The sequence below is a fragment of the Buceros rhinoceros genome, unplaced genomic scaffold (assembly GCF_000710305.1).
Source record: "Buceros rhinoceros silvestris isolate BGI_N320 unplaced genomic scaffold, ASM71030v1 scaffold14512, whole genome shotgun sequence".
Classification (NCBI taxonomy): domain Eukaryota; kingdom Metazoa; phylum Chordata; class Aves; order Bucerotiformes; family Bucerotidae; genus Buceros; species Buceros rhinoceros.
In genome coordinates, this window is record NW_010400783.1 from 12,208 (window position 1) to 25,977 (window position 13,770).

Here is a 13,770-nt window from a genome sequence, read left to right on the forward strand (position 1 = left end):
CTCTTTCCTACTCAGGTTTCTTGCTGTGGGCACAGGACACAGGTCCTTGCCTTCCTGGCATCTCAGCCAGCCATGCTGGCACCCTGCCTAGAAACCAGTCTTTACCAACGAAGACATTCATGGGGGCTTAAACTAAACTGCATGGTCATTGGAATTTTGTTTTCAATGTGGAGCTAAAATGAGCATGCGTGGCACCAACACCAGTGAACCCAACAGAAACCACAGAAAAAAAATACTTCCAGGTTCTGGTTTGGAATGAGTTTGTCAAAAAATTGCTGTCCCTCGTGGAGACCTGCAGTTACATCTCTCCTCTCTGCTGAGTTCCTGTGACCGTGCCTCATCACTGCCAGTCAGCACCACTGGCCTGTGTTTCCAGCTTGGTACAGGCAGCATCAGACACATTTGTCTCAGGCTGTGTGCATATGGATAATCATGAGCGGGAGGGAAAAGGGAGCATTAGCTCCCGTTTTCTTTTTCTTGGCCCTGTTCATATTCCCACCTCACTCTGCAGCATCTCCCTAGTTTCCATGTCAATTTTAAGTACTTGGAGAGAGGCAGGACATCTGTGTGCGGAACATGAACAGTGTCAGGCCTCCAACAAGGTGATGAGAGAGAACAGAGACCTCATGGTCCAGGTCTGTCTTCCTTTCACCATCCCATCCACCTTTAAATGCTCGCATCTCTGGTGTCCACCAGTGCCAGCTAGTGTGGGTTGAACAAATATCTAATAAGATGTTACTGGCCAGTTAATTAATGTTTAGACTGGCACAGCAAACTTCAAACCAGAAACTACTGGTTTAGATCCTTCTTCACTCCTGCCCAGTGACAGGGAGGGCAGCTGCTCTCTTTCCAGACACACCTAGTGCCTACCAGCCATGCCCAGCCAGCCTCAGTCATCTACACTTCTAGACGTGCAGCAGTAGTGAGACTTAATGTGATAAATGGGCTTGGACTGTGAAGAGACCCCTTTCTGCAAGTCCCACCTACCAACGAGGCTGCTGGTCCTGCTGTCCTTCACCTTCAGGTGTTTCTTTATGCTTGTCCATGGCAGTCCAGGTATGCAGGGTTGCTTTGACGGCTTAGGTCCATACTAACATTGCTTACTCTGACTGAAGCATGGTCACAAAGTCAGCTCAACAGGTGGCCTGAGAAAGCAGGTGCCTCCCAGTGACTGGCAGTGTGGTGGTAACTTCAGATGTGCACTTCCCAAACATCTACACCCTTACTGTAGAAACTAGCAGCAGAATGGTGTAATTTCACATAAAGGGCATAAGCTAGCTTAGTGCTAGTTGCCAATATTCTGCCATTAGTTTTAGTTGCCTTTTCATTCTTTTTAGTTGCAGTAAAAGTAACTAAATGGCCATTTAGAAGTGTAGACATGTCCTTTAGCCACTTCCTTCCTGGTCTCTTTCTACCCCAGCATACACTACTAGACTATACCCACGGCATTATACCTCCAGTGTGCTGCTGCTGGCTTCCTGCTAATGTTTTGGTTTTGGGTTTTTGTTTTTTTTTTTTTTGTCCTCTTCACTGCAGGGGAAATCTGCTGACTCGGACCCTAGCAGACATCGTACATAAAGATGACTTTGTTCTGAACTCCGAGTATCTTATCACACTGGTTGTCGTGGTGCCAAAGTAAGGCAATATTGTCTGCACACACGCTCAATGTGGCATTGAATTTCAGGCCAAATCACCAGATCCAGGTCATGCTGGGTCAGGTTGGGCAGCTCATCAGCGCCATGGCTGGGGCGTGGGTGGAACTTTTAGCAAAGAGGAAAGGACAGTTTCTGTCGAGGGTGGTGCTGGCAACAAATAAAAAGACAAAGACTGCTCCAAACTAGGTGCAGGACAGAATAGGGATGTAGGTTTTTCATGGTTACACTAGTGGGCTCTCAAACAGCCTCCTGGTAGGAATAGTACAAGTTGAAAAAAAAGAGAAAAATGGATTCAAACTGGAGTTATCCAGTTTATAAATGAAATTAGACCTGTAAAACTCCCAAGGCCTCTGCTGGCCATGTATTCCTAAAGTACCTGGACGTAGGATGATTACCATTGCTATCAGTTGTGAAGTTACACAATGGGCTTCTCAGAAGCCCTACACAAAACTTTTCCTCTCCACATAGTCCTGTCCCAACACACAAGTACAGTACCATCACCTTTCTGTCTGTGAAAACCATGTTACAAAAAGCAATCTGAGGTAAGATGTTGACTTTATTATTTGCACATTCTTTCAGATTCACCCCTATAAACAGGCCTTGCTTTGCAAACTCTTACCCTCATCTTGACCCCTTTCTCCCAGTGCTGGCACTTGCCATGTTTGCAGTGTCATAGCACCAAATCTGGGACTGAACACAGCAGATACACCACACCTACCCATGGATCAGGGGGAGCTTCTTCTGGGACCCTGGAGCATGGGATGCCATGTGGCAGCACCTGGCTGTGCCAAAAGCTAGCAGGGAAACATCTGCTAGTTGGTGACGAGGAGAGGAAAGGATAGGAGAGGCTTAATGTATCTTAATCACATAACCCAGCATGAAGAGGTTCAACCTTCTACCCTAAGCCATTAGCTAGATTAACTATATTAACACATCTCCTTTTTTAGTATATAGTATTTATTTACTGTGCTTTGCTTTGTGTTGCTCAAAGGTCAAGCTATGTACAGTGGCAGAAGACCTATGAATCCCTTTCCGATATGGTAGTGCCTCGCTCCACCAAGTAAGTGAAATTCCAAATTAAGGTCCCTGTTTGTTTCAGAGATCCCTGCTATATTTCAGCCCCTCAAATTGTCAAATCCTTGAAGGAATCACTTGTCTAACACATGGGCTCCATGTAAGCAAATAGATTTGTCCAATCTCATTTCTCAGGTGAAATCAGAAATTACTCTGTTGAAGGGAAGTGCAGATGAAAGAAAAAGAAAAATCATCACTGGGGTTTTTTTTACAGTTAGCTTGTTATTCCCTTTTCCAGTAATCTGGTTCTTTCTACTTTCAACCAGGGCCTTTGCTTTTTGTGCAAAACAGACAAACAATTTGTTACAGTAATCCAGGCATAATTCAGATACATGCACTTGCATACAACTTTATGGAAACTATTTTTACGAAGATCAAACACTTATCTTTGCATTTTTAATTGCTTCCTGGTGTAGAATAGGGTAAATCAGTGGACTCTCATTTGGGTTAATATAGCAAGTGCTATGTTAACTTACCCTTTCACCTGGAGTAAAAAATCCTTCCTAGGAATTAAATATTGCACTGGTCAGCTCACACAGACCATGAGGTGACAGTGCAGTTACCTGAAGTGGAAGAAGCGGAAAGCACAGAGAAAGGAGAAAGCTGTTTGCTACTGCCTGTCTCAGAAACCACAAATGCATGGAAAGTGGGGGAGCGTTTTCAGGAAACACAGCAAAATCAGCCAGGCAGAGTGTACGTGTACTACAATGGGTTCAAGAGCTTAACTCATGGGAGTTTTTCGTTGGAGGTCGTGTGGCCTGTACTAGTGTTGTTTTTGTTCCCTATTCCAGTCACAGCAATTCTTGAAAAGCAGGGTGATGTTCAGTATCATAAGTGAAAAAGAGAACTACCAAGGAGAGAGATAAAGAAGGCATGAGGCATGTGCCGTGTCAGATCACAGCAGTGGATTTTCTTCCCACAGAATGATTGCTGAGGATGCAGAGGGAGGGCTCTTCACCGTGACTCTTTTTAGAAAAGTGATGGATGATTTCAAAGCTAAAGCCAGGGAGAACAGGTAAGCACCGATTGCTGGGCAGAGCAGGCTAGCAAGCAGATGATGGTGAGGATAAGGTGAGATGTGTTCTGTGTGCAGTACAGATAAAGCCATCACTGTTTTTTTAGGACTCCTTTACTGTTTGGTCTGCTGCTGGCTCTAAAGCCACTGAGAAGCTAGGGTGGGAAGGAGCTGTGGCAGCATATATATTGATCCTGTTCTTTAAGCACCACACCACAGATCCTGGAATTGTCCTTCCTGCTCTCATGCTACTGGCAGCAGGAAGCTTGCTTTCTGGGCATGACATCAACTCTCACCCTCCACATACTTTAACTGGTTAAATAGCTAGCAACTTTGAAACTGTACCTGCTTCTCCAGAGGCAAAAGAGATGAGTGTGCATATTGCTTGGACTATGGCTTGTGAGAGCAAATATCATTCAATTGTAGGTTCATGGTTCGAGAATTTTATTTTGATGAGGAGGAACTGAAATGTGAAAAGGAAGAGATGATGAAATTAGCTTCCGAAAAGAAACAACACTATGTAAGTAGCACATCAAGTTGATGGTCCACATAACAACAACCAGCTTGCCTAAGCACCTCTCACTGAGAAAGGCTTTATGGTTCCAACAGGCTTGTGTGCTCCATTTAGTCCAGAAAACTGAGGTACAGGATAGCTAACACAATTTGTCCAAGGCCACTTGAGTTTCTCATAACTGAGAGCCAGTAACAGGTTTCCTGTGTATTGTCTCAGCAGCCCATGATAGCTTCAGTGGTGGCAGCTAAGAAGCTGCTTCTCACAGCGAGGGAATCACATTACTGTGCTGTCTGTTCTCATAGGGCCCATTAGTGCGCTGGCTGAAAGTGAACTTCAGTGAAGCATTTGTGGCTTGGATTCACGTGAAAGCCTTGAGAGTTTTTGTTGAATCTGTCCTGAGGTAAGTGGGCAAACAGCAAAGATGCCTGTAGAAGTCAAAACGTGCAGCTCTCTTCCTGGGGCAGTTTCTTTGTGGGAGGGAACATGCCTTACACGTCTCATTCCAGGAGCTCACAGGAGACGATACAGATGACCGCAAAAAACGTGATATATGAAGTTGATGAAAAACAGTTTTCTGGGGGCACTCACAGGGAAGCAGGAAACAAAGACTGTTTAGTTAACTTCTGGCTTAAAAAAGGAAATGGTTTCAGGTAAGGAGGCAGCATGCCACCACTGAGACTGTTTCTGCCACATACCATCAGCTACCATGTCAGGAGACTGAAGAGGGAGACAGGCAGGAGCAGAAAGGCATGCCCCTTCCTGGATGATAGTGTATGTTGATGTGTTTCAAGGTATGGCCTCCCAGTGAATTTCCAAGCAATGCTGCTGCAGCCAAATAGGAATTCTGCAAAACGCCTGAGAGATGTCCTAAACGTGGTCTTCAAGCACCTGGATGAAGTTGCAGCAGCAAGTATAATGGATGTATGTATTTGGACTGCAAAGCACACATGCTCTAGCTTGTGGCAGCTTAACCAGATGAATGCTTTCACTACCCAGGGGCTAGAGCATACATCTGTGCACATCCTGCAATGCTAGAAGCCCTGGATGCAGCAGTAATCCCTGGTGGTTACAGGTTGGATTAGGGTTTCAGGGAGGCTCAGATTATGATGGAGAAGTGTAAAGTTTGCTTACGTTTTCTGTTGAAAAAAGTTTGCTTACATTTTCTGTTGAAGCATCTGATGTTTACAGCTACCAGACTAAAATAGGTCTGCACAGTTATGAGAGTTCCTCTAGGTAAAAAGCCTCAAGTTTTCTGTAAACATTCAGATCAACAAAGCAAAAAAAAAAAAGAATTCAGAACTAACTACTAGGACTGTGACATATCCATTCCTTGTACAAGGCTGTCATTGACTACTTCCCTACCAACCCAGGCCTTCAGCAAGCAGCAGTACTTGCTTTCTTCCCCTATCTTGAGTGCATAAAAAAATTATGATAAAGTGAATGAAGGGGAGAAAAATAAATTATTTGCTCTAGAGCTGAAGAACACAAAAATGCTATAGTACACATTTCTAAAGTTTCAACCAAGCATGATTTCTGAGGGCTGACTGTATTGGGCAGCCTGAGAACACCAAGCAAACGCTAGATCCTCAAGTGGGGAATTCACCCTCTTAAGCACAGTAAATACAAAACTCCATCCCACCTGAGGAAGAGGAGCACAAAAGCCATCCACTGTAGCTTGGAACCGTGCAAGTTAGTTCACTGGTACTAAAGTCATACTGTTTCTTTTTGCAGCCTGGAATGGATATCCCTGGTTTACAACTCAGCAATCAGGAGTACTATCCTTACGTCTATTTCAAGATTGATCTCAGTCTTCTTGACCGAAGTTAGAGAAAAATTGCTCAAGCTTAATCTATTAATTTTTCAAGACCCTAATGTTACTGTAAAACAATCTTTGGCTGCTGAAAGTCCAATTAAAATGCAGATGCTGTAGCAGAATAATTGCCTAAGATCGTGTCACTGTTTAGGACCCAGCACAGGTGACTATAGCCCTGGAGCAGTTTTCTCGCTAACACATGCTTACAGCTGTGGGCAAAGAGACAGGCTCGACTAGGGGAAACTAAATCAATGTAATCCAAAACAAAATAAACGAATCAGCCATTAAATCAGGGTAGGGTAGAGGGAGAACAGCAAGATCTTAAATACATAAATATATATACATATCTCTAGTTCATAGTTTTACAAAATGTATTTCAGAGGCAGGTGGTACTATGGTAGTATTTATTTTTTTGTAAGTTACAAAGATGGAATATCTATTGGACTTAAAACAATTTTTAAAGTGTGGTGGCTAACGGAGCTACTAAGTGTATACAGTTCTCTTTCTTACAAAGCAAACTTAATTTAAAAAAAATTGAAAAAGTAGAAAGCATCAGAGCAAAACCCGAAGTTCTTTTAATTTAAAAAAAAAAAAAGCTTAAGATCCTCAAAACTGCCGTATTTACTGTAGCATGACTTATAGTCCCAAGTACTTGTAAGTTTAGTTTTTGTCAAGACATTTCATTCAGAACAGTTTCATTAGATCCCATGTGCTGGTGTGACTTAAGACTTGGAGCACACTTCCTGCACCAAATCAGCTGTCAAGTTACTGTTGGCTACCCACAGTTCTTACACTGCCTTTCAAAGGGCTAAGCTACAGGCGATCTCTTGCTGACAGCAGATGACAAATATCCTTAAGTTATTTTCTTGAAAGGACAGGAAACTGCCATTCCTTACTTATAGACAAGCAGAGTCCCTTCCCTAGACACCAGTACACAAGACATGGAGAGCAACAAAATGTAACAGTATTTAAAACCCAGGTAACCATCCCCCTTCCCAGTCCTGATTCCCTGTCCAAGAAAATAGCAATTTCAAATCAAAGCATTGCTAGAGGGGAAGAAGAAATAGCACCCAGTTTGCTGGACATAGTATCATGGTGTTTTTCTGTTAGCACCCGGAAGCCTCATGCCCTAAAATGGGTATTACCTTCACCACTAATCCCCATCTGTCCCATGGCAGCAGCAACCCCACACCCATTGTATTAATGATCTTACAAAGTCTGGCACTAAAAATCAGAATGCCCCTGAGAAGGAGTAGGAAAAGGAAGACTAAAGGACATTTAAACTAAGATTGTCCATCTAATCAGGCTTGAGGCCAAACTGTCAGGATCATTCAAGAGCAAGGGCATGTTTTAAGACTCCCCTCTGGACCAGCCTCTATTCTACTGTTTGCTTTTCAAGAGACAACCAAAATGGAATAGCTTTTATCATGTGTATCTTTGTTATTCTATACAAGACTAACACTATGTGTCAAAAATACTTGTTTTATTCTTTAATTGAAACAGAAGCTGATCAGGTTCCACCTCCATGGGAAAAAAAAAAAAATCACATTTAGAATTGGTTACACTTAACAGCTTCCAGTAACACTCAAACAGCACACTATCAACAAAATAACACCCAAGATGTCCAAAGAAATATCCATGTTGTCCTCAAAATATTTGTTACACAGAATACAATCAAGTTTACTGGTTATGACAATTCATAGAATTTCTGCAATGTTTTCTTGAGATGTGTACAGTTCACTGCTGCAGTGCATTGAATAGCACAGTGTGTCAGGTGCTATTTCTCCATAAAAAGGCCACTGGAATATCCATCTGATTTATTGTGAACCAGGCTGCAAACTGTTGCGCACTCTCCCAAGAAAAGAAGTTTCCTGAAGATCTCACAGCTCATCTTTGTCCCAGTCATCCAGATCCACATCACTAAGATCAATATCATCTTCAACTGGAAGCTGTGAGAAAGAGAAGGTTTTGAGCACACATTTAGAAGTGCTTAGCACCAGGACCCTGCTGACTGTGAAAGATGCTTACTTCATCCTGAGAGTAAAGCTCCCTCCTGTCATCTTTCATTCAGAAAAACTCAAAATATATTAAGCACAGGACAAGTGATCAGTTTAGACTAGGAGATTGTTTTCTACTAATAAAAATACTTCAGGTAAAGGTAAATACAGATAAGCTACATAACCAAATTACTACCATATCCTGTATTTTAATTCCATCCAAAAGTAGATCAAAGTATTGTTGTAAATTGGTTTTTCACAGCAATGTTGAACCTTAAGAACATATTTAATCACTGTGTTATTATTAAATGGGCTTTACACTGCAAACTTTGACATTAAGGCTTTGATTGTAAGGTCAGCATACTGCAGAACCAAAGTCTCCATTGAACGCATACACTACACCTCCCTTACTCAGCATAGGTCATAACACATTTCAGCCTCACAGGATTCAACTTTCAGCTTACATCTTTAACAGCCATGCAGGAGTGTCTGCCCACAATTTCAGACAATAAATCTGGTGTTTGGCCTGGTGGCTGGACTTCAATAACAGGAAACCATCAACTCCACTTACCACGGTCTTTGAAGAACAGGAATTTTCACATTGCCAGTTTAGTTACTCTACCCGTTCACTTCGGAACCTAGCAAATCATCAACACTTTTTAGAGATGGAGCACCTCTTACCTCACCATCTTTGCCATCCCAGGGTTCAACTGAATGAATCTTAGGGAAAGCTCCACCACCTACTGGTGCTGTAGAGCCACGACCAACAGATAGTTCCCTGAGGGAAAAAAATAAAAAGTTTAATTTAAGAAATGTCTCCAGTCTCCATCCACCTGAAACAGCACCTGCTTCAGATAAAAGGAAGTCAACTTGAAGATCTCATTTCTTGAAGCAGATCTAAGCTGTCTGAAAGCAAAAGCTCTTCAAATTGAGGAAGAGAAAATTACAGAGCCCTTAAAGCAGCACTGCAAAAGATCCAAAGAGACAAACTACGTGAGCTACACCAGTTCATATAGCAGCGGTGTAACAATCATGGACAGCTACAGCCCCTTTAACAGTATGTTGTTTATCACTTAAAGCAACTCTAAGAAGAGACTGTAATTCTAGTTTTGGAAGTCACCTGCAACTGTTACTCTCAATCACTAGTGATCTTTTTCAGTGGAGACTAAGGCTCTAGGGGTTACAACGGGTACAAGGTAACCAGCTTCTGCTTTGAGTTGCTCCACCTTGCACATGACTTCCTAGTCAGGCTTGCTCAAAAAGCCTAACATTGAAATCCTGCAGAGCTAATTCCTTTGCATTCTTCTGAAGGCAAATAAGACTGAATAAGCAGTTCTCCCTAGGCAGGGTCTACAATTTTTATGCTCTTTTCAGTGTTGATTTCCTTACTGTTGCTCAGCACTGTTGAGACTGTTTATTAGATTACAAAAGCTGCATACAGCAAGCTGAGTTAAGGGCCAGCTACGCCAACTGGGATTGTACTGCTTTCTCTAGGCAGCCCAGCTGAGCTCAACTGTGAAGTAAGATTATTCTAGCGTGTATTGCTCTGCAGTAAGACCATACCAAACCAATTATCTTATGTAATATAAGTTACATTAAGTCGGCTGTTGTGACCCAGAAGCACCATCCACTTCACTGGGAATGGCACCACTAAGATGGATTTTACAGACCAAGAATTTGCCATGTCTGAGAAAGGCAGACATTTCTCATGTGCATTAGCACAGACCATCTAGACCATCTTCTGAAACCTGAATCCTAAACTTTACTTGGTGCTTTGAGAACACTCCCTTTTTGGCACCAAGAAGAAAGTCTGATCACTTACATGGTAAGAATATAGCACTGTCTGCATTAATCCAGCAGGAACAGGGTTCAATTAATGTGCTTAGAGGAAGGAAGGGAGAGACTGTTGTATTTGCCTTTGCAATTGACTGTCCTCTACCATTCTCCAAGTAAAAGACATTAAAGTAACACTGCTGATGTAAGCTCTCGAGGGCTCTTACATACCTTCTGTCAGCTGGTGTTTTACCCAGAAGCAGAGCTCCCGCTTTGCTTAAGCAACAGTTTAAATTTAGCTGCTGTTTCGGTGCTGCTGCCGCCTTCTGTCCTCCTCTATTTCCTCTCCACATTCAGTTCTTCACAGCACTGGATCTTGCCCAGCTACGCAAGATGCAGTTTCAGGGATCTCGAGCTGTGCAGAAAGCTATTGACTTTTTGGATGGATTGCTTCAGCTCCCCCAATTAGTTTCAGACACCAGGGGAATGGGAGGGTGGGAGGGGGAAGACAGCACCAGACTGAACCAGGAAGGTGAACAGCAACATACAGAATCCCAAGAACCTAAACAGCACCCATTTAGATACCCAAACTGGGAACTTGCCAATTACTCATTAGACTGCACCATTTGAATTAAATAATATTGATTATCAAGTCCCATTAATTTACTGGGTTACCAGAGAACCAGAATTTCTCAAGATCAGAGCTCACTTCTGTGTTCAAAAATGGTGCTAAAGGTACCATTTAAGTCTAAATGGACAACTTCTTAATTCTGTCCACCACACAAAGGTAGCAACTGCTTTATTAGTTGCAACGCCCACTGAAATAATTCCCTTACTCCAATGAATGCTTATCATCTTCATTCTCTTAATCATGCAGGTCTCGTCTGATCCAAGAGTCTGATTTTGGTCTTAAGGGTCACAGCCCCAGTTACAGAGGGACTTAAGTCACTTGAGGATTTCATACCTGAGAAACTCATTAATCCCCTGCTCACTGAACGATCCTTTTAGAAGGGCAAATTTCATCTTCCGAGCATTAACAGCTGCCATTGCTGGATACCCAAAGCCTCCAATCCCCAAAGAGGTCTCAAGATCTGACTGAGCACCCGCTTCTGTCCACAGCCACCTTAAGGAAAACATGACGTAGAAAATGAAAAATTAGGACAGGCACTACGATTGTTTTAAGTCACATATCCTGCAACCCTGCAGAGTTCAAGCTGGGCTCTGAACTGCCCTTGACTGTATCAACTGTTCCTGGGAATAACAGGGGCCTGATCTTCAGCCATGTAACAGAAGAAAGCTCCCCATCAATAGCACCTCTAGGCCAGCCTCATGCTCACAGCCATGGAGAGCTGCTAGATCAGACCACTACTCATGAAAGACAGTCCAGGGAAAGAACAACATTATCAATCTGAACAAATTGACACACTTCGACTTGTATTCAGCAAATCTTAAAAACAGCTCAATTCACAGATGTAAACATGACAGTAGTACTGAAATCCCACTCTAGTGGATTTCTGGCCAAGGACTGCAAGCCCAGTATTTCACTCAGGATTTATTCCTCACTGGTTGGGTCTCAGTTCATCTAGTGCTAAGGAACCTCTGGAATCAAAAAATCTCAGCATTTCCCCCAGGCTTTCAGGGCATTTCATCCCCTTTTCACAGCAGTCAGCACCACTCACTTCCTGGAGATATTAAGCTCCACTTGTGGAGGACAAAAGGCAAAGCCTGCTGGCTGGCCTGCTTCTTCCAGAGCACAAAGCTTAATAAACTGCAATTTACTTCCTGCCTCCTCCACCCCTGCCAGACTCAACCACCAAGAGAAGACTCTAAATTAAAACAGATAAATATTGCCCTAAAATATTAACGTTCAGGACCGGAGTAAAAGATGCCTCATCTGACTTCGTTAATGCTTAGGTATCACTTGTAAATGCAGGTGGGTGAAAAGAAAAATCAGCAATTTATTCTAAAGCCACAGCATCCCTTCCCACAGTACAGTCAGTGAAATACCAAGATACACTATCCTGAACAAGCAGCAACTCTTATCTGCAGGTAAGTCACTATCATACAAATTCTTTCCCATTACCTCTGAAAATGCTCACATCTTTTCCAAGACAACCAGCCTACACTGACACTTACCCCCACATTTTCTTTTTGTATTTCTCAGCCATTTTTAACATGACATCCAGGTAAGAATTCCTCCCTGAAGCTCCTGTTTGTTAGACAGAATTGGACAAGTTAAAACACACAACTATGTGCTTTAAGTGACAAATCCATACGGAAGTCTGCTTGCTTATACGCCTACCTGTGTCAAGAATATGAGGCAGGACAGAAATGATGCAGAGCTGATGAGCATCACAGGTACCCTTCAGAACATCTTCACTAGTTATCTAAAAGAAAGCAGCAGAAAGTCAATGAGAGTAAGACTTGGTTGCCCAGGTGTGACTGCACTTCCCTCCAACAGCCTATCAACTCCAGCCTGCAAGGTAATAAGCACTGAAACGACTTGACACAAAAGTTTACAGGCCTATCCTCCTTCACTAGCCCCCCAACACAAATTAAAGAGATCAAAGTCTTCTGCTGAGATTTGTAGCAACAGGAAACGAAGCAGTACCAAATAAGGCTTAGAGAGAGCACAGTAAGATGTCACTTCTTGTCAAAATCACTGTCCTTAGACCAGGCTGAACACAGAACACCCAGACCCGTGATTATGTCTGTAGGTTTCATTCATGATATTGCCAGCATAAGGAAAGCCAGCACACAGCAGTGTTTGATGCAGACGAAGACATTTAACCAGTGCTACCAGTTTTGTGTGACCTACCTTAAAAAGGAATCAACCCGTTTATCCCCACCAGTGGTCAAACTTTGATTGTGCACCCCTACCAATAAAAAAGTTTCTACGTATGTAGCCCCAATATACATATGGAAATTATATACATGTACTACTGTACTAACATTATGTACATTATAAAGCATACAGAAAATAGACATTTTGAAAGGATAACAAAGATGAAGTAACTATTTTAAAATATCTTTTTAAAGTTTCATTAATGGTACAGATGTGTTTTTTCCTCCTTGCATCCCACTTTGGAGACAACTGATCACCATTTCAAACCTACCAATATCAAGCTGAAACTAGAAGTCACCAAAAAGAGGGTGGTGGTTTTTTTGGACAAGGAAGATTAGTTATCACGCATCTCCTAATGGACAGCTTACAAGTGACAAAACTCCACTCTCTAAGAAAAAATTGATGGGACACAGAACCCAACCTTTTCATTTGTTCCTCAAGAGAGGATTCAGACACTCTGGTATCATCCTGTCAGTGCCTTCACAGGATCAGTTCTGAGAGACTCAGTCAAGAACAAATTCACAGTAAAAAATTAAATAACAGAAAGGTGAATGATCAGACTTGGCATCCTTGACTTTCTGCTGCAAAACAGTGTGCAAGCAGCACACTTAGGGTCTTTTATTTACAATTAAGATAGTCCTGTAAAAACTGCATTGCAGGATATGATGGAAAAGCAATCTGAGAAGATGATGTAGAGGTACCTCCAGGAGCTCAGGTGGTGGTGCATTATCAGAAAACAGATCCAGAGCACGAGCAATGATATCAGATCTAGTTCTCCCACCATCATAATCAACAGGATCTTCTCCTTTCTGGAAGATTTTAATGGTGGGAAATCCACGAATCTGCAAGACAGGTTTAAGCCATCAGATCAAATAAATCCAAATATTTATGGTGGAAGTTATCTGCTACTCTGAAGTGTTCCAAATTAAGACAAAGGGAAGAGATTTAACATTTACATGAATCAAGTCTCACAGCATGTTATGACTGAACTGGAACAACTTTGTAGCTTCCTACTTGTGCAACAATTCAGAACAAGGTTAACATACACTGGATCACTGTTTCAAGTTTTAGACCTGACAGAGCA

At 42.3% G+C, this 13,770-nt stretch overlaps 2 protein-coding genes across 2 annotated transcripts in view; one reads left to right on the forward strand and one right to left on the reverse strand.

Annotated features, from left to right (window-relative positions):
* The window catches only part of ATP6V1C2 (ATPase, H+ transporting, lysosomal 42kDa, V1 subunit C2), an 18,126-nt gene extending 12,041 nt beyond the window's left edge, over positions 1-6,085 (forward strand). Inside the window, exons 6-12 of the mRNA XM_010132028.1 lie at positions 1,537-1,635; positions 2,647-2,715; positions 3,652-3,744; positions 4,171-4,264; positions 4,561-4,658; positions 5,050-5,179; positions 5,990-6,085. Of these exons, the coding sequence (XP_010130330.1) occupies positions 1,537-1,635; positions 2,647-2,715; positions 3,652-3,744; positions 4,171-4,264; positions 4,561-4,658; positions 5,050-5,179; positions 5,990-6,085 (679 nt within the window). The remainder of the gene's footprint in view (positions 1-1,536; positions 1,636-2,646; positions 2,716-3,651; positions 3,745-4,170; positions 4,265-4,560; positions 4,659-5,049; positions 5,180-5,989) is intronic.
* A 1,450-nt stretch (positions 6,086-7,535) lies between these two features.
* PDIA6 (protein disulfide isomerase family A, member 6) overlaps positions 7,536-13,770 on the reverse strand; it is a gene marked incomplete at its 5' end in the record, with an annotated part of 11,937 nt that continues 5,702 nt past the window's right edge. The window contains 6 exons of the mRNA XM_010132029.1: positions 7,536-8,020; positions 8,750-8,846; positions 10,806-10,964; positions 11,978-12,050; positions 12,144-12,228; positions 13,388-13,528. Of these exons, the coding sequence (XP_010130331.1) occupies positions 7,952-8,020; positions 8,750-8,846; positions 10,806-10,964; positions 11,978-12,050; positions 12,144-12,228; positions 13,388-13,528 (624 nt within the window). The remainder of the gene's footprint in view (positions 8,021-8,749; positions 8,847-10,805; positions 10,965-11,977; positions 12,051-12,143; positions 12,229-13,387; positions 13,529-13,770) is intronic.